The sequence below is a fragment of the Carcharodon carcharias genome, chromosome 1 (genome assembly GCF_017639515.1).
Source record: "Carcharodon carcharias isolate sCarCar2 chromosome 1, sCarCar2.pri, whole genome shotgun sequence".
NCBI lineage: Eukaryota > Metazoa > Chordata > Chondrichthyes > Lamniformes > Lamnidae > Carcharodon > Carcharodon carcharias.
Genome location: NC_054467.1, coordinates 12,770,997 through 12,795,261, shown reverse-complemented (window position 1 = coordinate 12,795,261; position 24,265 = coordinate 12,770,997). Strand labels below are relative to the sequence as shown.

The window sequence follows — 24,265 nt, the reverse complement described above, 5'->3', positions numbered from 1 at the left end:
ACCAGAGAAGTGGGACTGAGTAAGTTGTTGGAGCTGTGGGCTGACAAGTGCCTGGGTCCTGATGGACTTCATCCTAGGATCTTAGAAGAAGTGTCTAGTGAGATAGTTGATGCATTGGCTTTAATTTTTCGAAACGCCCTAGATTCGGGGGAAGGTCCCATTAGATCGGAAGATAACAAATGTAACTCCATTATTCAAAAAGGGAGGGAGACAAAAAGCTGGAAACCACAGGCCAGTTAGCTTAATATCTGTCATAGGGAAAATGTTAGAAGCTATTATTAAAGAAGTTATAGCAGGGCACTTGGATAAGCTCAAGGTCATCAGGCAGAGTCAACATGGTTTTGTGAAAGGGAAATCATGTTTAACCAATTTATTGAGTTTCTTTGAGGAAGTATTATGTGCTGTGGATAAAGAGGAACCGATGGATGTACTGTCCTTTGATTTCCAGAAGACATTTGATAAAGTGCCACGTCAAAGGTTATTGGGAAAAATAAAAGCTCATGCTATAGGGGGGAACATATTGACATGGATTGAAGATTAGCTGGTCAACAGGAAGCAGAGAGTAGGCATAAATGGTTTCTTTACAGTTTGGCAAGATGTATTGGAAGGCATGCCATAGGGATCAGTGCTGGGACCTCAACTGTTTACAATTTATATAAATGACTTGGATGAAGGAGTTGAAGCGATGTTTGCCAAATTTTCTGATGATACAAAGATAGTTAAGAAAGTAAGTTGTGAAGAGGACACGAGGAGACTACAAATAGATATAGATAGCTTAAGTGAATGGGCACAGATCTGGCAAATGGAGTTTAATGTGGGAAAATGTGAAATTGTCCAATTTGGCAGGAAGAATAAAAGGGAAGCATATTATCAAAATGGTGAGAGCTCTGAGGTGCAGAAGAATCAGGGTATCCTAGTGCATGAATCACAAAAGGCTTGCAGGCAAGTACAGCTAGTAATTAGGATAGCCAATAGAATTCTATCTTCTATTGCAAGAGGAATTGAATACAAAAGGAGGGAGATTATGCTTCAGTTATACAGGGCATTGGTGAGACCACATTTGGCGTACTGTGTACAGTATTGGTCACCTTATTTAAGGAAGGATGTAAATGCATTGGAAGCAGTTCAGAGAAGGTTTACCAGATTTATAGCTGGAATGGGTGGGTTGTCTTATGAGGAAAGATTGGGCAGAATAGGCTTGTATCCGCTGGAGTTTAGAAGAGTAAGAGGCGACTTCATTGAAACATATAAGATCCTGAGGGGTCTTGACAGGGTAGATGTGGAGAGGATGTTTGCTCTTGTGGGAGAACCTAGAACTAGGGGTCACTGTTTAAAAATAAGAGGTCGCCCACTTAAAACAGAGATGAGGCAATTTTTTTTTCACTCAGTGGGTTGTGAGTCTTTGGAACTCTCTTCTTGAAAAGATAGTGGAAGCAGAGTCTTTGAATATTTTTAAGGCAGAGGTGGATAGATTGTTGGTAAACAAGGGGGTGATTATTGGCAGTGATGGGGATGCAGATTTCAGGTTACTATCAGATCAGCCATGAGCTTATTAAGTAGCAGAGCAGGCTCGAGGGGCTGAATGGCCTACTCCTGCTCCTTGTTCGTATGTTCGTATGTAAAATTATTAATACGAAAGCAATGTTAAGGATGAAGAGCACAGTGCAAAGAGATGATACAGCACAATTTAGAAGAATGAGAGGTTGATCTCATTGAAACACATAAAACTCTTCAGGGGTTTGATAGGGTAAATGCTGAGAGGTTGTTTCTCCTCAATGGAGATCTAGAACATGGTGTCACAATCTCAGAACAGGGAGTCAGACATTTAGGACTGAGATGAGATGAAATTTCTTCATCAAAGAGTTGTGGACCATTGGAATTCTCTACCCCAGAGACCTGTGGATGTTCAGTTGTTCAGTATATTCAAGACAGAGGTCGATAGATCTTTGGATACTAAAGGAATTAATGGACATGGGGATAAAGAGGGAAGGTAGAAGATTAGCCATAACCATATTTTATGGCAGAGCAGCTTTGAAGTGTCAAATGGTGTACTCCAGCTCCTATTTCTTGTGCTAATAAGATCGAATTGAACAAATGAAGGTGAGGTGAATCAGATAGTGTCGATCAGATAAAGTTTGAAGACAAAGAACTTTTTGGCTTCAAATAGCTGGTTAAACGGCTTCCTTCAGTACTGCAAAATTGTAAGAAATCGCAAATTTATTCTACAATCCACTGGAAAGACCAATCTGAGGTAATCTTAACATTGCACACAGAAATTGAAGGATTCTTTACCTCATCCAGGCCATCTAATAAACTTGTCAAACAGAGCTTTAAACCTCTAAAGTCATGCAGGCTGTGCCCTGAGGGACATGAGAAGATTCCCTACACTTAGCCTCAGCACTGTATCAAGCTGTTTCTCTTCAATGTGAGGCTTGAAGGCCTACACTGAAATGCTTCATTCTTACAGAGCCCATTAGATAGATGTAAATTGCACTTGCCACCTGTCAATCCTCTTGGATCTACCAGAATACAAATAACTCAGAATCAGTAAGGGGGGCTCCAACATAACTATTGAAAACAGAATTACCTGGAAAAACTCAGCAGGTCTGGCAGCATCGGTGGAGAAGAAAAGAGTTGACGTTTTGAGTCCTCATGACCCTTCAACAGATCTAGGTGAATCCAAGGAGAGGGGTGAAATATAAGCTGGTTTAAGGTTGGGGGGTGGGGGGGCGGGGGGATGCGGGTGGGTGGGGGAGACAAGTGGAGGGGGTGTGTGGCTGTAGGGACAAACAAGCAGTGATAGGAGCAGATAATCAAAAGATGTCACAGACAAAAGAACACAGAGGTGTTGAAGTTGGTGATATTATCTAAACAAATGTGCTAATTAAGAAAGGATGGTAGGGCACTCAAGGTACAGCTCTAGTGGGGGTGGGGGAGCATAAAAGATTTAAAAATAATGGAAATAGGTGGGAAAAGAAAAATCTATATAAATTATTGGAAAAAACAAAAGGAAGGGGGAAGAAACAGAAAGGGGGTGGGATGGAGGAGGGAGTTCAAGACCTAAAGTTGTTAAATTCAATATTCAGTCCGAAAGGCTGTAAAGTGCCTAGTCGGAAGATGAGGTGCTGTTCCTCCAGTTTGTGTTGGGCTTCACTGAAACTGGGCCCAACGCAAACTGGAGGAACAGCACCTCATCTTCCAATGAGGCACTTTACAGCCTTCCGGACTGAATATTGAATTCAACAACTTTAGGTCTTGAACTGTCTCCTCCATCCCCACCCCCTTTCTGTTTCTTCTCCCTCCCTTTTGTTTTTTCCAATAATTTATATAGATTTTTCTTTTCCCACCTATTTCCATTATTTTTAAATCTTTTATGCCCCCCCCCACCCCCACTAGAGCTGTACCTTGAATGCCCTACCATCCATTCTTAATTAGCACATTCGTTTAGATAATATCACCAACTTCAACACCTCTGTGTTCTTTTGTTCTTTTGCCTGTGACATCTTTTGATTATCTGCTCCTATCACTGCCTGCTTGTTCCTACAACCACACACCCCCTCCACTTCTCTCCCCCCACCCAACCCCCCCACCTCCCCCACCTTAAACCAGCTTATATTTCACCCCTCTCCTTGGATTCATGAACCTTTGAAGGGTCATGAGGACTCAAAACGTCAACTCTTTTCTTCTCCGCCGATGCTGCCAGACCTGCTGAGTTTTTCCAGGTAATTCTGTTTCTGTTTTGGATTTCCAGCATCCGCAGTTTTTTGTTTTTATTTTTATAACTACTGAAAATCTTGTCGCAATGTGGCTTTTGTTTCCTCCCCTTGTTCCTGATGTTTTTATTGTACTTGAGGAAACATGAAGACTGGAAGCAGCTATGTGGAAAAGAATACCTTATTGTTTAACAAGTTAGGGGAGACTCACTGTCCACGTGGGTGACAGAAGCAACGAACATTGACCATCATCTGATTGCTTGATTATCTCATAACAGGTCTTTGAAAGATTGGAGCTGTGGTGCCCGGGTCAATGGGAATCGTGTTTTCCTGGTCTGTACCTTGAAAATGAATCGTGGGCAGGATTTTTCAGTCGGCATGTGGGGATGGGCCTAACAGGTGACGCGTAAAATGATGTGCGATGACATTGGGCATGCGTCTTGACATCATCGCGCTGTCTCGCAATGTTTCGTTTGGTGGGCACTCACCGGAGTCGGCTCTGTGCGCTTGCCGATATGTAAACGGCCTATTAAGGCCATTAGAGAACTGATTAAGGTCATTGTTAATGCTTCCTGTCCAACCTTAAGGTTGGCGGGCGGCAAAAAAGCCAAGCGGCCTTTGCATATTTTAGGAAACCTCATCCACGAGCGGGATGAGGTATCCTGAAGCTTTTATTAATTAAATTTTAAAAATTCTCATAAATATAAAAACATGTCCCATCATCACATGAGGGGACATGTTTAAATAAAATTTTAAACCTTTTATTCATTATTTACAATAACGATTCAATCTCCCTGAGGTAGCTAAGTGCCTCACGGAAATTGAAGTGCTCTTTCGTGTCCATGCTTGTGAAAGGGTGCTGGCACTGACTCTCCCTCCTCTCCCCACCTGCACAGGTAGCGCTGAGTGCTACAGCTCTCGTCTTATGCTGGGCGGGCCTCAATTGGCCCGCCCTCATAAAATGGCGGCGTGGAGCCTATCGCGGGCTCAGGCCCATGAGAATTCCCTAGGAGGCTCCCCTAATAAATCAGAGTCCTACATGGGAACAGAAGGAAGCCATTCAGCCCACCAATTTGACTGAATAATTGAATGCTCTGCCATTCAATTGGATCACAGCTCTTCTGGAACTCAGCTTCGTTTTCCTGCCTTGTCCCCCTTACCCATCGGCAACTTCTCCCAACACAGTTCTATCTATCTCAGCCTTGAAGCATCCAATAGTCCCAGCATCCACCACTGTCTTTCTGAGAGCTGGGTGGCAGGTTGGGGGTGGTGGGGGGGGGGGCAGTGGGGGGAGGGTGCGGGAGGTGGAGGTGCAGTGGGTGCAAGTTGAGGAGAATTCAAGAGTTGCACCAAAAAGTAGTTCCTGATTCCACTCCTAAATAGGCTGGCTCTAAGTCTAAAATTATGTCCCCTTGTCCACGACTCCCCCACAAGTGGAAATGATTTCTCCATATCTATGCTATAAAATGCACTCAACATTTTAAAACACCACAGTCAGATAGCCACCCCTCCCCCCCATCTTGGAGACTGAGAACAATCCCAGTTGATGCAGCCTGTCCTCATAATTTAACCCTTTAAGCTCTGGTACAATTCTAATGAATCTGCGCTGCACCCCCTCCAAGGCCAATAAATACTTTGATTCAAAGGTTAGTTTATCTGTGCAGAATAACCTATAACCTTGCATTTATTACCTTCAAGTATGATTGTATGCACAGGGTAATCACACTGAGTAGTGGATACCTCTGTGGTAAGTGGAGGACCATGAAACATTGAGCGCTGGAGACTGGTTATGGGTGTTGGGAGGTTGGCGGGAAAGTAAGGCCTGAATTTTCTGGCTGGTGGTGGGGGGTGGGGGGGTGGGGGTGGTGGACCAGGAGTGGGCGCGGACCTGATTTTACGCCGCCATTTTACGCGGTGGGCCAATTAAGGCCCATCCAGTGTGAATCGTGGCTCCTGAGGACAGCGGGAGTGGTCAGGTGTCGGCACGTCTCCAATGACCACCGGCTCCAATAGCGACCTGGAGGCCTGTATTAAAAAGTGGCCACAGCCTTTCCAAGGCTACAAGTTATGGTCAGTGGAAGGGCGCTGCTGGTGAGCAGGCCAGGCAAGAGGGGAGGGCAGGGGGGGCACTGTGCCCCTCGTTTTTCTGATGATTGCCTTGTCGCCCTCCTTGAGGAGGTGGCAGCATGGCCGGAGGTGCTGGTTCCCCAGGAGGGGAGGAGGAGGCACCACCCCACCACCCCCCTCCCCACATGACCAAAAGTGCCTGGGAGGAGGTGGCGGAGCTGGTGAGCTCCTGTGAAGTGGTGCAGCGCACCTGGGTCCAGTGTTACAAGAGCTTCAATGACCTGTTGCACTTGTGAAGGGTGAGAACCATGTTGGCGTTGGTTACTTAACCCAGCAAGTTGGCTTTCCCCTCTGGTGCCCAACCCCCCACCTGCCCTCCCAAGTCTGTGTGTAGTGACTGCACTGAATCATTGACGCCCTGTGTATTCGCTGGGTGGGCCAGGAGATATTGCCCATGCCAAGCTCACCCTGAGAGGGTGGTGAAGAGATGGGTTCTGCCCCTGTAGCAAGTGGTGCACTGTGACCCACATTACTGTTCTGGAGGAGCTGCATCTAGGCACAGAGCTGGAACTCCAGGACATGTCAAAGGCAGGGTGATAACATTCTGGGAGGGGAGCTTCAAGGTGGCATTGGCACCGATCGATTTGTTGCCCTCTGTGCTCCACGTGCTTGCGCCTCCTTGCTATGGAAGGTTGGACAGTTAGGTGCCTGATGTGATGGTAGGCAGCATTTGGCCAAGGGGGTGGGGGGTGGGGACAGGCCTAGCATCTTTGTGTGAGTGTTCAGCAGCAGCGACTAAGGAGACACTGGAGCCCTGCAATGTCCCACTCTGGTTGGGGTGGGCCGTCCGCGAAGAGAGTCCAGGTACAAGTAGCACTAATCAATGCTCTTCTCTTATTTTCAGGAGAAGAGTGCACAGAATGCCGCTGAGCAGATGAGGACTGGCGGAGGGCCAGCACAGTTGGCGATTCTCAGCCGTTTTGAGCAGGAGGCCCTAGGTTTGGAGAGGTGCCATGCGCCCAGGTCCACTGGTGTCGGTGAGGCTGGGATGCCACAGGCAGGTATGTTTGCCCAGCAGTGAGGTCACCATTGTTCTCCCAGCAACCATGGCAGTGCTGAATGTTCAGTGATTGAAGTTTGCAACATGGCTTGACCACTTCTTATGGAAGGATGAGCGCATAATAATCTGGGGGACAGGGATGCACATTGACTGATCCAATGTCCTTGTTCTTCCTTTCAGTATCATTGGAGCAGGCTGGGAGGAGGAGCAGCAGAGGCCCCCTCTCACACCTGAGGGCCCTGAAGTCTCACCAGCGTCACACCATCTCTGCCTGGCAGGCACCAGAGCAGATATGAGCATCTCGGTGGGAATTAGAACATCGGCTAGTGTCCCAGGGCAGAGCAGTGAGGGCATTTCACAACCACTGGGGGAGCTGGCAGAGACAGAGAGTGCCCAGGGCGCTAGCAGTCGGAGGACTGCAGGGGACCAGGCACATGCTCAGTTGGTACCTGATGATGTGTCTCTGGAGTCGTCCGCGATGCAGCAGCTGCAGGAAATGTGGCCGGGTGTGCGGGAGCATCGGGGGGTGATACATGAGGCTATGCTTGGCTTGGTGTCCGTGGTGGAGGACTCTACATGGGCCATCGCCGATACAATGAGCCTCATGACCAAGAGACATGTGTCCTCCATGGAGAGAGTGGCGACTCCCATGAAGAGGCTCCTCCAGGAGACCCATCAGGTCTTCCTGGGGATGCGTGTGGACCAGCAAGCCCTCACATTAGCATTGACCTCAGCTGGTCAGTGCCAGTGTGGGAGATTGTCTGGGCACCAAGTTTCCCAGCTCGGTGCCCATCCATCCATGGTGTGCAGGGAGGTCCGAAGTGACCTCATGTCAGCGCAGCAGCTGCCTGGCGTCTCTGTGGGGTCCTCTCAGGACGCTTCCGATGAGAGGGGCAGCTTCTCCGCCCCTCTCCCAGTGACCATTGCATCCGGTGAGGCTGCGACGACTGGGGAGATGCCAGCTGTGGAACTGGCAGCTCCCTCCCAGGCGGGGCCAGCACAGGCTCCACAGGCCATAGGACGACCACCAAGGTCATCGAGGCCAACAGGACAGCAGAGTCAGCAGCTGGCTCAGATACTACTCCCAGCGAGGGGGCAGCACCAAGACACAGCACCGAGAAACTTAAACATAAGGCACCTTAGGCACACCACGGGTTTATCACTGGTGCTTTTATGTTGGCCCGCAATGAGGTCTTTATGAGTTGGTGTGATTTTTAACACCTTTTTCATTTTGTTTCATTAAGTTTCTTTGGCTGCAATAATAAATTCAGACATGTCACCATGGCTGAGGTTGCCACTGTTGTTTTGCAGGTGGATGATTACCAAAAATGTTATGTGTGCTTTGTGGGACATTCAGCTTTATTAACAAGGACCTTAGTTAATGTTCCTAACCAGGCAGAATTTGCACTTAGGTCTCGAATATGAAGCATACAGCCCAGGATTGTCCTGGAGGTCCATCTGTGGCGTGCTAGCTGAAGGTTCATTGGATAAAAGCCTCCTGGGTGTCCCTGCCTCCCTGGAGTATGCCCGGGTCAGCGTTTACCCCCTCAGCATTTCCCTGTGCATGCTCGGACTCAGTGTGTGCAGCTGCAGCCACTGCGTCGACGTCTTCATCGTCCACTGTGTCTCCCCTTTCCAGTGAAAAATTGTGGAGAGTGCAGCATGCAACCACTATCACCAAGACACGATCTGGGGGGTACTGGAGTGTGCCCCCTGGGAGGTCCAGGCATCAGAAGAGCATCTTGAGAAGACCAATGGTTCTCTTCACCACAGCCCTTGAGGAGGTGTGGCTCCTATTGTAGCACTGCTCAGCTTCTGTTCTTGGATGGCAGAGAGGCATCATGAGCCACCTTCTGAGGGGATAGCCCTGGTCACCCAGCAGCCATCCACCCAGCCAGGTTGGAGCACTGAAGATCCCCGGCACCTGGGAGTGTCTGAGGATGTAGACATCATGGGAACTGCCTGGTACCTTGCACAGACTTGTAGAATCAGCATCCTGTGATCACACACTATCTGCACGTTCATGGAGTGGAAGCCCTTCCTGTTGACGAAGTCACCGGGCTCACCTGCTGGCGCCTTGATGGCCACATGTGTACAGTCTATAGCACCCTGGACACGGGGGAAGTCAGCAATGGCCGCGAAGCCTCTGGCTCACTGTGTCTGACTTGCCTGGTCCGAACAGTAGTAGGTGAAGGTTAATGTACGCCTGAACAGAGCGTCTGTGACCTGCTCGACTCAAGTGTGAACAGCTGATTGGGAGACACCACAAAGATCACCCACCGACTCCTGGAAGGAGCCAGAGGCATAGAAGTTGAGGGCAACTGTGAGCACAGAGCCACTGGCATGGGGTGTCCACCCACACAGTTAGGAGAGATCTCAGGCCCAATCACCTGACAGATATAGTTGACTATCTCCCTTGAGAGACGGAGCCTCCTTCGGCACTGCACCTCAGACATATTGAGGTAGCTGCTTCTCCACCTGTATACCCTGGCAGCAGGATAGTGGCATCTTCTGCAGCCCATTCCGCCTTGGGCTACCTCTTGGCCCTGCCCACCTGGTGCCTGTGCCTGGCCTCCCAAAGGTGGCTCCCCTGGAGGCTGAATGTGTACTCCTGGCCTCCACCCCCTTCTAGCCCTCCCTTCCTCAGAGGAGGTGCCTCCATGGAGAGTTTAGCTCCCATTCCTGAAACTTGCAGGCCCAAAAAAGATTCCTCACCGTGCAGTACTGACCTGAAGGTTGTGAGTCCAGACCAAGCAGCTGGTATGCGTTTTGAAGTTTTGCCGATCACACAGGCAAATATCAGTCACTTTGAAACATCAACATTTGACAGGGCACACTCACGACCCCACTGAGCCCTCTTATTCCACCCGTGGATTAGGTTTATACAAACGTGTCCTACCCACCTGCCCGTTGCGCCCGTGCGCCGACCCAAAGATTGCACGGGTGCCAAAAAATCGTGGTCGATTGGCACCTCAAGGGCCTTAAGTGGCCCGTTAATTAATGGCGGGTGCGCATGGGAGAGCATCACACGCTCGCCCAACGAAATATCGCGATGGCGCTCGGTGACTTCGGGACGCTTGCCCGACACCACCGCGTGTCATTTTACCCGCGTGCATGTGAGGCCTTGCCCCCCCCCACGCCAATGGGAAAATTCGGCCCTAAGTCTGATTTGAGTGCACTGAAGTGGACTACCCACCAGATGGCATTAGTGAAAAGAGGTGCAAGAGCTTTGTAGGCGGACATTACAAAATAATGCCAAAAGCTCTTGGCCTAACCTTGAAACAGTGTCCTCTCCATGAGCTTTGAGATCAGAACACTCACAATGTAGACTACAAATGTGGCAGGCCACTGGGAACTGCTGTTGGCCATCTTAGATAAAGGACTCAGGCCCAGAACAGAAGAAGGACTTACATACAGCAGAATGTGAGAGAAATTGTCCCACCGCTCAGGCCCCCCAAATGATCTCTCCTTGTGGGGGTAACATCAATATCCCACCTGTATGTAAAGGGTGCAAGACTGAACAAGTACCTTCAAGAATTTCAATCTTCCAAAGCTAACGTTAAAATAGTCAAAAAACCTATGTGTGGTGGAGCCTCGGTCTTTGTTAATGATTCCTGGACCGTAGCTCATGCAACGCAGGAAGCAAAGGGGTGAAGGAAAATCATTGCCAGTTTACTCACACCATGCCTGGCAGCAAAAAACCATTCCCCCATGGCTAGGGAGCACATCTGGCTGCAGTGGTAGGGAAAGGATGGGGATAATGGAGCTGAAAAAACAGGAATTCACACCCACACAGGACATGAGACAAAGGAAGCACAAAAGCCACAAAGGCTGGATCGATCTGTAAGCAAATCACAACCAATGATGCAAACCTTCTTTCTCTTTGGCAGCGATCTTGTTGCTTCTGCAGTTAAATCGCTTGGTGGCAGTGGACAGGGTCTGACTGTGAAGGCCACGTCATCATCTTGGGCTTCCTGCAGAAATAGTTTCAACAGTAAAAAACGTAATGAATTGAAAGCAATACGAAAGCACAAATAGAGAAGGCCCGCACTTCGAATTCTATGGAATAAATTACACTGAGGTTTGAGCGCCACCAGGTTTAAATTGGGTGGGGGGGGGGGGTGTCCAGCAGAGGCATGTAATTCAATCACAACATGGCAAGAACAAGTTTACACCATAGGAAAATGTTTACAATACCTTGAAGTTGTTGCATTTATTCGGAGGGAGCCTTGCCTTCACTGAGGCCCTTAATTGGGAAACTAATGGCCACTTAAGGGCTGTTTCCCGCCCGGCCTCAATTTTCAGGCTGGTCGGAGGAGTTCAGGAGCAGGAGGGAAGCCCGAAAAGTGGTCCTGTTCAGGCCTCGAACAGGAAGGGGTGGGAGAGCGTCTCCATCAACAGCCTCATTTCCAACATTGGATGCCCTCCTCCAAATACAAGTCTGCCCTCTGCAGGTGCTTCCTTCCCACCCCTGGCCTGCCCATCAAAACCCCAGTGGACTAGTGGAAGGAAGGGACATGGCACAAAGGAATCTGATCACATTGTCTCTACCTTGAAGTCATTGAGCTCCTTGCACTTGTTGTCTGCCAGTCACAGGAAACCCAGAGAGATTTCTTGTGATGAAGCAGATAATGAAATTTCATCTGGCTTTACCAGATTGCAGCAGTGACATTGAAAACAACTTCAGCTCGTTGAAGAAAGGCAGAGAAATATGTGGCTTAAAGTGTCAGCCGTAGCTCTGCAGAAGTAAAAACAAAAAACTGCGGATGCTGGAAATCCAAAACAAAAACAGAATTACCTGGAAAAACTCAGCAGGTCTGGCAGCATCGGCGGAGAAGAAAAGAGTTGACGTTTCGAGTCCTCATGACCCTTCGACAGAACTAGTTCTGTTGAAGGGTCATGAGGACTCAAAACGTCAACTCTTTTCTTCTCTGTAGAAGTAAGCTTGTTTCTCAATCAGTAGTTTGTTTCCAGGGATCTGAGTGCATAATCCAAGTTGACACTTCCAGCGCCACACTGAGGGAGAGCTGCCCTGTCAGAGGTGCCACATTTCATCAAACATTAAACCCTCTTCTGCCCTCCCTGGCTGATGTAACTGATCCCATGTTCCAGAGATCAAGGTAGAAGAGTGACCATCAATGGTGTTTGAATAACTGACCTGCCTGAATCAGGCAACCATCCAGCAGACAACTCAGTGAAGATAGCAGAGATTGCTTGCACACAATATAATGGGGAATTCCTAAGCATCAACAAATCGGCCATCTGGGTATTTGTTGAGCTGCAAGCTTTGGATTTCTAATTGCGTATACCAACAAGGTTCCAGGTAAAAGAATTCGCCATGGTTTTTCCTTTGATGCAACATTATTTAGGAGATGAGTATTGGAGCAATTGCCATGAGGTTTCAACAAGTATTGAGCAAGCTTAGATTAAGGCCACGCTATCCTGGAAGGCAAAATGCAGTAAAATGTGGAAATGATTGGTGCTGCTCTGGATTGGAATTCCATTTTAAGATATACAAGACCAGTTCCGCTCCCGGCACTGCAGTGTGGGGCTGCCCTGCACCCTCAATTGGCCAAAACCTCTCTGATGAGATTTTGCAAATTGTTCTGAAACTTCTCCCCTTGCCTCAGTCCATCAGGTTAAAAAGAGGAACATTTTCGCCCTGGTAAACGTTTGGGGATGAGGACCTTTGAGCTAGTATAGATTCTATCGGAGCAGGATTACAGCGCTCTGAAGCAAAATACTGCGGATGCTGGAAATCCGAAATAAAGAGAAAGAACGCTGGAAGTACTCAGCAGGTGAGGCAGCACCTGCGGAGAGAGGAAGATAATTTGCATTTCAGATGGATGACTTTTTATCAGGATCCACGGTTAAATCATAGATGTGCGGTTTGGAGATGTTATGGCATCGGTTAAGAATAATTGAGCACTGCCTCGGGTACAGATACTGACAAGTCTATGGGCAAAATTATTACCTTGGCGGGCGGGCACACGCCCGACTCCTGTGAGTGTAAAATGACGCCCAATGATGTGGGGCGAGCGTCCCGACGCCAGTGCGCAGTTGTGGGATATTTCAGTCGGCAGCGCGCCAGCCGACAAATGAAAGGCTTATTAAGGCCATTAGCAAGATAACAAAAATAAATTTTACGCTGCTCGTCCAACCTTCTGGTCAGCGGGGCAGGCGAAAAGGCCAAGCGGCCTTCTCACTTTTTTAGGAAACCTCATCCACGAGCGGGATGAGGTTTCCTAAAGCAAATAAAAATAAAATAAACATTTTTAAATTTAATTAATGACAGGTGACAGAATCACACGAGGGGACACGTTTCATAGCATTTTTCATTTCTTCATTATTTTTTGAAAACTCTTCACCTCCCTGAGGCAACTCTATGCCTCAGGGAGATTATCCAGCGCGCATGTGCCAAGTTCACTCTCGCCCCACTCGTCCACCTCTCCCCGCCCGCACAGGCAATGCTGAGCGCTTGCCCCTCACCTTTCAACCCTCCACCCACGGGATGAGGTTTCCTGAAGCGTTAAATACGAATAAGTACATTTTCTTAACTTTAAAAACATGTCCCAACTTAATATTTATTATGCTATTTTTGTGTCTGAATAGTAAACTCGGCTTTGGACACCATACTTGAACCTGAATTATTTAACGAGGAACTACTTAACTGCTTAAAAAAAGGTTTCCCTTGACGAAGCAAATCATCATGTCGCAACTTCAGCCCAATCACGCCAGTCGTAGAAATATCTGTTTTAGGGTGCCAGCCATGACTCAGTGGTAGCTTGGAATCAGAAGGTTGTGGGTTCGTGCCCACCCAGATCCCAGTTCTGATGAAGGCTCATTGACTTCAAATGTTAACCCTGAATGTCTCTCCACAGACGCTGTCTGACCCGTGGAGTGTCTCTTGAGTATTTTTGCTTCGAGTGTGGAACTCGCTACTACAGAAAATGGTTGAGACAAGTAGCTTAGATGTTTTCAAGGGAAACTAGACAAGTGTATAAGAGAAACAGAGATAGAAAGATATATTGAAAGGCTGAGATGAGATAAATGGAATGGGAGGAGACTCGTGTGAATGATAAACACCAACACAGACTAGTTGGAACGAATGATTACTTTAAAATGATTACTTTGCTGAATATTCTATGTAAGTGCTGAAGCAGTTAATTTTGTTTTTTTGAGTCGGCAAGAACAGGGTCAGGCTTGATTGTGATGACTCCACAGTTGAATATCCACTGACGCTCGCTCAAGGAATAGGCACTCAGGCAAGATACAGGGGAGTAGGACAGTGCCTCAGAACCTGTATCCCAGTCGAAGATGGAACCTTCAAGGAAGAGTGAAGAGAAAATAAAGAAAAACAAAGGGTCTGCCATGTTGTGACAGACGGTGGAATCGTTGAGCCTAAAAATTCATCCAAGATTAACTAAAGAGAGTAAATCTGGCCGGCGGCTCCTGGCACTCTCCATATCTTTGCGTCAAAGGCGATTTTCTTTATTAAGTGATAAAGCAAAGTCTAATGTAACAACAATACCTTAAAAGTTGGGGACATCTTCAACCACAGAATATTAGCCTGGAACGAAAAGAGTCCTGTGAGTGCTCCCTTTGTAAAGCACAGATGACATATAAACAGCTTCTGGTTTAGACAAAGGAAAGAGAAATACTTCCAGAAGACACAAGAAGGATAAGGACTCCTGCTGAGAGCCCTTCTCCCTGTAGTAGTAGGGTCTGGTACATATGGGGTTAATATGGGACTGAGTACAGTATCACCCACACAGTGATGTAAGAAGGCACATAACCCAGAGCCAGGATCGGTCTAGAGATGTGTGAAGATCTAGAATGGATTCAGCTCCAAGCTGTACCCACTACTATATATGTATATAGTTATAAGTTGTTAATAAAGACACTGTTAATATACTCAAGATTATGAAGCCTACACCACAGTGTCTGAATCAGGATTCTTCACTCCCTTCTCCTCTTCCTCCATCTATGAGCAGCTTATCCTTCCCTTTGCTATTTCTGTTCCAAATCCCTCAAATGCTGCAGTCCAAGGAGAATTGCAACTATAGCCCCCATGACTGGGAGCAAGTGGTGTTCCCGGAGCCCTTGCAGTCACAACTAAGGCCCACCCCACGTGCACCAACACTCCCCCTGCAGACTGCACCAACTCCAGCACTTCCACAAGCTCAAACAGAGCCAGTAGAAAGTAAACAGCAACCAACCTGTGAGTTTTTGATAGCACTGGTGGTGCTTCCTGCTGCTGAACACATGTTTGATTGTGCGAGGTTAGAAGAGGGCTTTAGCTGGAGCGATATGGTTGAAAATGGCATCAAAGCAGCATAACGCGCAGACTGACATCACAACCTTTGCATATTTCCAGCACATGCTCCTAAACCCCGCACTACAGGCCTCATCAAGATGGAGTGCAATGTACACCCCATGCTACAAGTGTGCGTCAAAAACAAAAATAGCTGGAAAAACTCAGCAGGTCTGACAGCATCTGCGGAGAGGAACACAGTTAACGTTTCGAGTCTGCATGACTATTCATCAGATGCTGCAGTCCAAGGAGATCTTCTGATGAAGAGTCATACGGACTCGAAACATTAACTGCGTTCTTCTCCGCAGATGCTGTCAGGCCTGCTGAGTTTTCCCAGCTATTTTTACTTTTGTTTCAGATTTGCAGCATCCGCGGTATTTTGCTTTTATCTACAAGTGTGCATGCCTGGCACAGACACCATTTTGGAACCAAGAGGACGCCTGTGGGACCAAAACTGCGGGCGAATCAGGACCCAGTTCTGCAGCTTTCTGGCCCCGCCTTTCCCCGGGGATCATCCAGTCCTGCCGAAAGTCAACAGACTTTTGGCTGGGCCACTGAATCTCCAGTGGCAGGTCCCACCACCCGGCTGTAAAACCCCGGCTACACTGTCTGAATTGTCTCAAACTGAATATTTTCCACAGCCAAATCAATCCTCTCACTACCCTCCTCAGTTCTTTGAGAATTTAGTGACGGTGAGCAAGCTTACGTCAAGATCAGCCTGAAGCAGACAGCATTGTTGCATATATTCTGATTGGACTAAGTCAGTACAACATCTTAATTGCAACAGTGACTACGTTTCAAAAGTTATTCATTGGCTGTAAAGTGCCCTGGGACATCGTGGAGTCATGAAAGGCGCTACATAAAAGCAAGTTCCTTTTTTATTATTTACACAGATTTCCACCGCACACAAAAAAAAGCACCATTTCTGCTGCTTGAGTTTATCTGGCCTCAATTTATCTATTGGCCACTGCTCAACAATTCGCCTCATCCTCATGTGTTCTTGATTTCTATTTCTGTATGTACATCAATCAGACACATGAACTCTCCATCAAGGTTTTTGTATTAAATCCAATTCACAATCAGAAATCATCAGTATTAACAGGAAACTAAACTTAAATTCTTATAGAAGCCGAGAGGCTTCTTTAGTTGAACAACAAACTTTATTTACATAGCGGTTGGATTAGCTACTTGATTCCAGCAAGGCCACAATACACTCCCCCAAGGCTGGGAAAACTCCACTCCCTTATGGGATTCCCTACGCTCAGGGAACTGGCTGTTCTGACCACGTGACCCTTATTCAGTAAGGCTGGTCTTAAAGCAGCCATCCCCATAGTTGTATCTAATTGTGCAGCAGGCATATGGCATGATGCATCATTCTAAACACATTAGTGTCACGTGTTTAAGGATTGGAGTGATGTTGGGTCGGGTCCAGCACGATGCTAATCACTCATAACAAACAATCCACTTCACAGCATGAGTGTGAGAGGTCTTACATTAAAAGGCGCTTCAGAAATTTCAGATGTATGAAAAAATTATGGTTATGGATCTTTAATGGGTTGCCACTTCAAAAGGTTTCTGCTGTGCCACTTAGTGATCCACTATTTCGATATTTGCTTTGCAAGGCAATTAGAGGTCATTAACATCATTAGGTACTTCTAGGGTGTTGGCCATAATAACAGGGACACATTTTATCATCATTTCCATACATAAGTAGGCATTCATATTGCTGCCTTCCTGACTGAATATGTTGGTACAAAAAATGAATAGTAAAATGAGTGGAAAGACTAGAGAAACTGCAATCCTTCACCTTAACGCTCGGAAGGTTCAAGGGCGATTAGGTAAGTGTGTTCAAAATTATACAAGATTTTGTTGAGAGTGAATAGGGACTATTGGCACTGAGATCACTGAGGCTCATAGGAGCACAGATGTGCTCGTCAACACATGTCACCCACATGAAAGTTTCTAGTATGTGCACTGATAAAGAAAGAAATGGGATTTCTAACAATAGATGTGCCATTATACTACTGGATGTATTCTACAGGCCTCCAACAATTGGAAAGACATCGAGGGACAAATTTGCAAAGAAATTATAGAGAGGTGCAAAAACTATAGAGTATTTATACTGGGGGACTTTAATTTCCCTAATTTAGGCTGGGGTAGTAACAGTGTAAAATGCAGAGATGGGGAAGGGTTTCTGAAGGTTGTTCAGGAGAATTTTCTAGATCAGCATGTTTTTGGCCCAATGAGGGATGAGGCATTGCTGGATCTGATTCTAGGGAATGAGGTGGGACAACCGGGTCAAGTGTCGGAACATTTAGGGGACAGAGATTATAGGTGTCATAAGGTTTAGGTTAGGATTGGAAAAGGAGAAAGAGCATTCCAGAGTAAAAATAATTAACTGGGGAAGAACTATAGTTTCAATGGGGTGAGAACAGATCTGGCCCAGGTAAATTGGAATCAAAGACTGGCAGGCAAAACTGTCACAGAACAATGGGTAGCCTTTAAGAGCAGGTGCTTTGGGTATAGTCGAGGTATGTTCCCATGAAGGGGAAAGGTGGGACAAACAAAGCCAGAGTGCCCTGGATGATGAAAGAGATAGAGAGTAAAATGAACTAGAGAAAAGGTGCATACGACAGATGCCAGACTGATAATACAAATGACCAGGTTGAATATGGGAGGTTCAGTGGGGAAGTGAAAAAGAAGTAAGAGCAGAATAGAGTATGGGCAGAGACTGGTAGCCAACATAAAAAGGAATCCAACAGTCTTCTGTAGACATAAGACTTATAGTGGGGTCAGTTAGGGTCCAAACAAGAGATTTACACATGGAGGCAGAGGGTATGAAGCATGGCTGAGGTACTAAATGAATACTTTGCATCTGACTTTACCAAGGAAGAAGATGCTGCCAAAGTCGGAGTGAAAGAGGAGGTGTTTGAGACACTGAATGGGCTGAAGAATTGATAAGGCAGAGGTATTAGAAAGCTTGGCTGTTTTTAATAAGTTACTCAGACTAGGTAAGATGCATTCAAGGATATTGAGGGAAGTGAGGATGAAAATAGCAGAGGCACTGGCCATAATCTTCCAATCCTCCTTAGATACAGAGGACTGGAGAATTGCAAACGTTACACCCTTGTTCAAAGCAGGGAAAGATCCGGTAGATCTTCTGAAGAGAAAATGACAGCAGTGGAAACACGAACAGTAGTTTGAGCCCGGGGAGACTGAAATGTACAGGAAAGATCCCACCTCCCTTATTCGTCTTAAGGTCATCAACGCTCTCTGTTGCTTCTCTTTCCAACAAAGGCCATCATCGTTGAATAGGTTGGCACCACCATCAACAACATTCAAGAACAATTTGAATTTATATAGTACCTTTATCGTAAGCACTTCACTGGAGCATTAGCAAAAGAAATTGACACTGAATCACATAAGGAGATATTAGGCCAGATGACCAAAAGCTTGGTCAAAGGGGTGGGTTTTAAGGAGCATTTTAACGGTAGAGAGAGAGAGAGGGAGAGAGGCGGAGAGGTTTAGGGAGGGAATTCTAGAGCTTAGTGCAAATGCAGCTGGAAAACATCAGCACCGACACTGGAGCGAAAGAAATCTGGATGTACAAGAGGCTAAAATAGGAGTCGTGTATAGATGTTCATTTTTTTTTTAAAAGGACCCATCACCAAGGTGAAAAGGCACTGTTGCTCAGAATAATTGCGTAAACTTGATTAAACTGTACATGTGTACAGTAAACAGGTTATTTTAAGTCAAAGCACGTGGCCCCACAGGTTGGAAATGAGACAAGGGAATTTTAGCAATTTAAGAGAGTTTGTTTTGGGACATATTTTATTTAAGGGATTGAGGCAATTGCAGTTCTGTCTGAACACAAAGTTGTTTATGTCTTTCCTCATGTTGCCCATATTCATCTGACCTTGAGCTAGGCATTTTGATTCCAGTTGCTTAGATTAATATGCAGGGTGCTAAACTAAACACTAAAATGGATTGTTAACCTTCAAAAGACAAATGCGACCATGAAAAAGCAATGGACACCTGCATTTATTGCAATTACAGAATGTACTGGATTTTTAACCAATAACTGTGGACAGACTAGAGAAGCTGGGATTTTTCTCCTTAGAACAGAGCGGAGATGTAATGGACATGGTCAAAATTATGAATGGTTTCCAGAGAGTAAATAAGGAGAAACTTTTCTCCAGGCAAGAAGCTCAATACTTGGCAAAAGAACCAGGGTGTTAGATAAAATTTTTTTTACTGCTGTGAGTTATGGTCTGGAATGCACTGCCTGATAGAACAGTGGAAGCAGACTCAATGGTGACTTTCAAAAGGGAATTGGATAAATACTTGAAAAGGGGAAATATAAATTGCAGGGTAAGAACAGGTGGGTGGAGCTAACTGTATCGCTTTTTCAAAGGGCAGGCAGTCACAATGGGCCAAATGGCCTCTTTCTACAATGTAAAATTCAATGATAACATCTTTGGCAACAATTTTTCTTCAAAAAAAAAATGCTTTGTGCCTTAGTCAACTTACTTATCCAGTCGGAAAAGGCATTTTATCTGTAAAATTATTACACTGCCATTACTGATAAGTTGCCCCAAAAATCTAATCAGTCATAAACCAGAAGTGCATCCAATCTGTGGGAATATACATCTTGTTTTGAACAAGAATAGCTTTTATTCAAACTACATAGCTCATAAACACCTCCGCCAACTATGTGCCACCATATGCAAAGACAAATCCATCCCGTGGGTCCACTTCCTTGCAGCCTCTGTGTGTTAGTGATAAATAAATTCCATCCAGCTCTTATGTCGATTGCCACGCCATTTGGTATCCAGCCAGCTGTTCTATTTGTTCAAATTCCAGGGACTGCACTATTAATTGTATCTCAAACTGTGTCATGTACAAAAACATCTGTGGGAGCTTTTTCAGAAACAGGTCAACCTTTAAGATGTGCATTAAAGATGCAAATCTGCCCAGCTGAGGCTTTTATCATGCTCTGTCAACCTGAAGAGGGAATACGCAACAGAATCTCAAGGTGTGCAAGAGCCCTGTGAATATCGGCATTTTAAAGAACAAAGTGTAGCTTTCTGGAGTTTTCTTTGGGCATTGTAAACATTACATAAAATTTACAACTGAACAGCAGGTCATTCAGCCCTACTTGCTGGTATTGATCCTCCACACACACCTCCTCCCACCCTAACCCTCTCAGTGTAATCTTCTAATCCTTTCTCCCTGGTGGTGGCGTGCTGCAGTTCACTAAGGGAGTGCAAGTTGCTCTGGCAACATGCACATCAGAGCCTGGACCAATGGGTAGTGATGGTAGAGGCTCCAACATTCTTTCCATCACATGGCTGACCAGGAATCTCTCCCACTCTACAGCTTACCATTGGCATGTGTTGGAAGGATTTACAAGTTGATACCCAACCTATTTGGCCACATTACAAACACACATTCCTTGGCCACCAAGTTCAAGGGTGGGACTTTGTAACTTGGATCAATTGGATCAGAGGCGAGGGTGTTTCCCACTGCATCACAAGGTCTCCAATTCCTTCCACCTTCCAAGAACTCAACAACATCTCTGCAATTTGTCTAAACAATTCCATGTGATAGCAAGACAAACATTTCCAACACCCGCTGGGTGAAAAAGTTTCTCCGGAATTTCTGGATTATTACTATCTTATGTTTATGACCCCTAGTTTTGGATTCCCCCACAATCTTCCCAATGTCGACCCTATAAAACCCATTCATAATTTTACAGATATTCCTAAGACTTCTCCCCAGAAAAGAGTCCATCCAGTAATCAACTCGACCAACAATTGACCTTCATTGACCCCATGACATTCTGGTTATCAGGTTACCTTGTAACCCTCAACCTCCCCCACTATCCCCCCCCCCGCCCACCAACCCCACCGCCCCCCCCCCCCCTCCCCACCACCACCCCCATTAAATATCCTAATTAGAGTCAACTGGCAGCTAGAACTTTCTATATCACAGTTTGTCAGTATCTGAGAGAATTTACACGGAGGTAAGTCTCTCTCGTTGTCATGAAATACCTTTATGACTATTTTTTATTTCACCACATTTCCATCCTCTGGATTTCATTAATGTAACGTTCTTTGGTTGGCCCCTCGCCTATCAACCTCTGGAAAATTAATCTCATCCGAATTCTACTGTCTGCATCCTAACTCACACTGAGTCCCATTCACCCAGCACCCATGTGCTCGCTGACCTACATTGTCTCCAGGACAATGTGTATACAAATCCTTCCATGGCCTTGCCCACCCCTGAAACCTCCTCCAGGCGACTACTCTTCAAGAACTTTGCATTCTTTTAATTCCAGCCTCTTGAGAATCCTTGATTTTAATATCTCCATCATTGGCAACCATATCTTCAGCTGGCTAAGCACTGGTTCCCTCCTTAAAACTCTCCACCTCTCTCCTCCTTTAAGTCGCTCAGGGCTGCATGGATTCTCCAATTGGCGCACTCTTCAGTGTGCCACTGCCCAATTGCTTGGCCAACAGGCAACTGTTGGGACCCTTGCCACCTCCTCCGAATCCTTGAAGGCATCTGATTGCTCTTCCTTATCATTCTTTTTCTTCCTGAGCTCTCTGCACAAAGGTGGGTCCAACCCACAGTGCTGAGATCACCATCATGGGTAAGACCATAAGATGGAGGAGAAGAAGAGGTTGGCCGTTTGGCCCATCGAGTCTGCTCTGCCATTCAATGAGATCATGGCTGATCTGATAAGCCTCAAGGGGGATTAACGCAAGGAGGCAGGTCCCCGTCCTCATGCACCAATCTGATCTGCACCAGCCGTCCAGCCAGGGCCAACTGGAATCTGAGCTGTTGTGGCAACATATACTTTTAAAAGCATGTTGTAATCCAGATCTATGGATAGCTTTTTTAAAATTCATTCATGGGGTGTGGGCTTTGCTGGCTGGGCCAGTATTTATTGGCCATCCCTAATTGCCCTTGAGAAGGTGGTGGTGAGCTGCCTTCTTGAACTGCTGCATTTCATGCGGTGTTATTACACCCACCGTGCTGGAGGTTCCAGGAGTTTGACCCAGCGACAGTGAAGGAATGGCAATATATTTCCAAGTCAGGATGCTGAGTGACTCGGAGGGGAACTTCCAGGTGGTGGTGTTCTCATCTATCTGCTGCCCTTGTCCATCTAGATGTTAGTGGTGTTGGGTTTGGAAGGTGCTGCAGAAGGAGTCTTGGTGCATTCCTGCAGTGCATCTTGTAGATGATACACACTGCTGCTACTGTGTGTCGGTGGTGGAGGGAATGAATGTTTGTGGATGTGGTGCCAATCAAGCAGGATGCTTTGTCCTGGATGGTGTCAAGCTTCTTGAGTGTTGTGGAAGCTGCACTTTTCCAGGCAAGTGGGGAGTATTCCATCACACTCCTGACTTGTGCCTTGTAGATCGTGGATGGGTTTTGGGGAGTCAGGAGATGGGTTACTCATCGTAATATTCCTAGCCTCTGACCTCTCTTGTAGCCACAGTATTTATATGGCTAGTCCAGTTCAGTTTCTGCTCAATGGTAATCCCCAGGATGTTGACAGTGGGGGATTCAGTGATGGTAATGCCTTTGAACATCAAGGGGCGATGTTTGGATTCTCCCTTGTTGGAGATGATCATTGCCTGACACTTGTTTGGCGCGAATGTTACTTGCCACTTGTCAGCCCAAGCCTGGATATTGTCCAGGTCTTGCTGCATTTGCCCATGGAATGGTTCAGTATCTGAGGAGTCATGAATGGTGTTGAACATTGTGCAATCATCAGCGAACATCCCCACTTCTGACCTTTGATGGAAGGAAGGTCATTGATGAAGCAGCTGAAGATGGTTGGGCCGAGGACACTACCCTGAGGAACTCCTGCGGTGATGTCCTGAAGATGAGATGACTGAACTCCAACAACCACAACCATCTTCCTTTGTGCTAGGTATGACTCCAACCAGCAGAGAGTTTTCCCCCAATTCCCATCCTCTCCAGTTTTGCTGGGGCTCCTTGATGTCACACTCGGTCAAAAGAGGCCTTGATGTCAAGGGCAGTCATCCTCACCTCTCCTCAGGAGTTCAGCTCTTTTGTCCATGTTTGAACCAATGCTGTAATGAGGTCAGGAGCTGAGTTGCCCTGCCAGAACCCAAACTGGGAGTCAGTGAGCAAGTCATTGCTAAGCAAGTGCCACTTGATAGCATTGTTGATAACCTCTCCCACTACTTTGTTGATGATCAAGAGTAGACTGATGGGATGGTAATTGGCTGGGTTGGATTTGTCCTGCTTTTTGTGTACAGGACATGCCTGGGCTATTTCCACATAGCAGGTAGATGCCAGTGTTGTAACTGTACTGGAACAGCTTGGCTAGAGGTGTGCCAAGTTCTGGAGCAGAAGTTTTCAGTGCTATTGCCGGAATATTGTCAGGGCCCATAGCTTTTGCTGTATCCAGTGCCATCTGGTGTTTATTGGTATCACGTGGAGTGAATTGAATTGGCTGAAGACTGGCATCTGTGATGCTGAGTACCTCCGGAGGAGGCCGAGATGGATCATCCACTCAGCACTTATGGCTGAAGATTGTAGCAAATTCTTCCACCTTACCTTTTGCACTGATATGCTGGGCTCCTCCATCATTGAGGATGGGGATATTTGTGGAGCCTCCTCCTCCAGTGAGTTGTTTAATTGTCCACCACAATTCACAACTGGATGTGGCAAGACTGCGGAGCTTAGATCTGATCCGTTGGTTGTGGGATTACTTAGCTCTGACTATCACTTGCTGCTTATGCTGTCTGGCACACAAGTAGTCCTGTGCTGTAGCTTCACCAAGTTGACACCTCATTTTTAGGTATGCCTGGTGCTGCTCCTGGCATGCCCTCATGCAGTTTTCATTGAACTAGAGTTGATCCCCTGGCTTGATGGTAATGGTAGAGTGGGGGACAAGCCGGGCCATGAGGTTACAGATTGTGTTTGAGTACAATTCTGCTGCTGCTGATGGCCCACAGTGCCTCATGGATGCCCAGTCTTGGGTTGCTAGGTCTGTTTGAAATCTATCCCATTTGGCACGGCAGTAGTGCCACACAACACGATGGAGGGTATCCTCAATGTGAAGCTGGG

General features: G+C 46.5%; 1 protein-coding gene across 4 annotated transcripts in view; it reads right to left on the bottom strand.

Annotated features, from left to right (window-relative positions):
- fam13a (family with sequence similarity 13 member A) overlaps positions 1–24,265 on the bottom strand; it is a 228,579-nt gene that overhangs the window by 121,471 nt on the left and 82,843 nt on the right. For all 4 annotated transcript variants that reach the window (XM_041216175.1, XM_041216348.1, XM_041216260.1 and 1 more), the window contains exon 6: positions 10,713–10,814. In XM_041216175.1, coding sequence (XP_041072109.1) covers positions 10,713–10,814 — 102 coding nt within the window. The remainder of the gene's footprint in view (positions 1–10,712; positions 10,815–24,265) is intronic.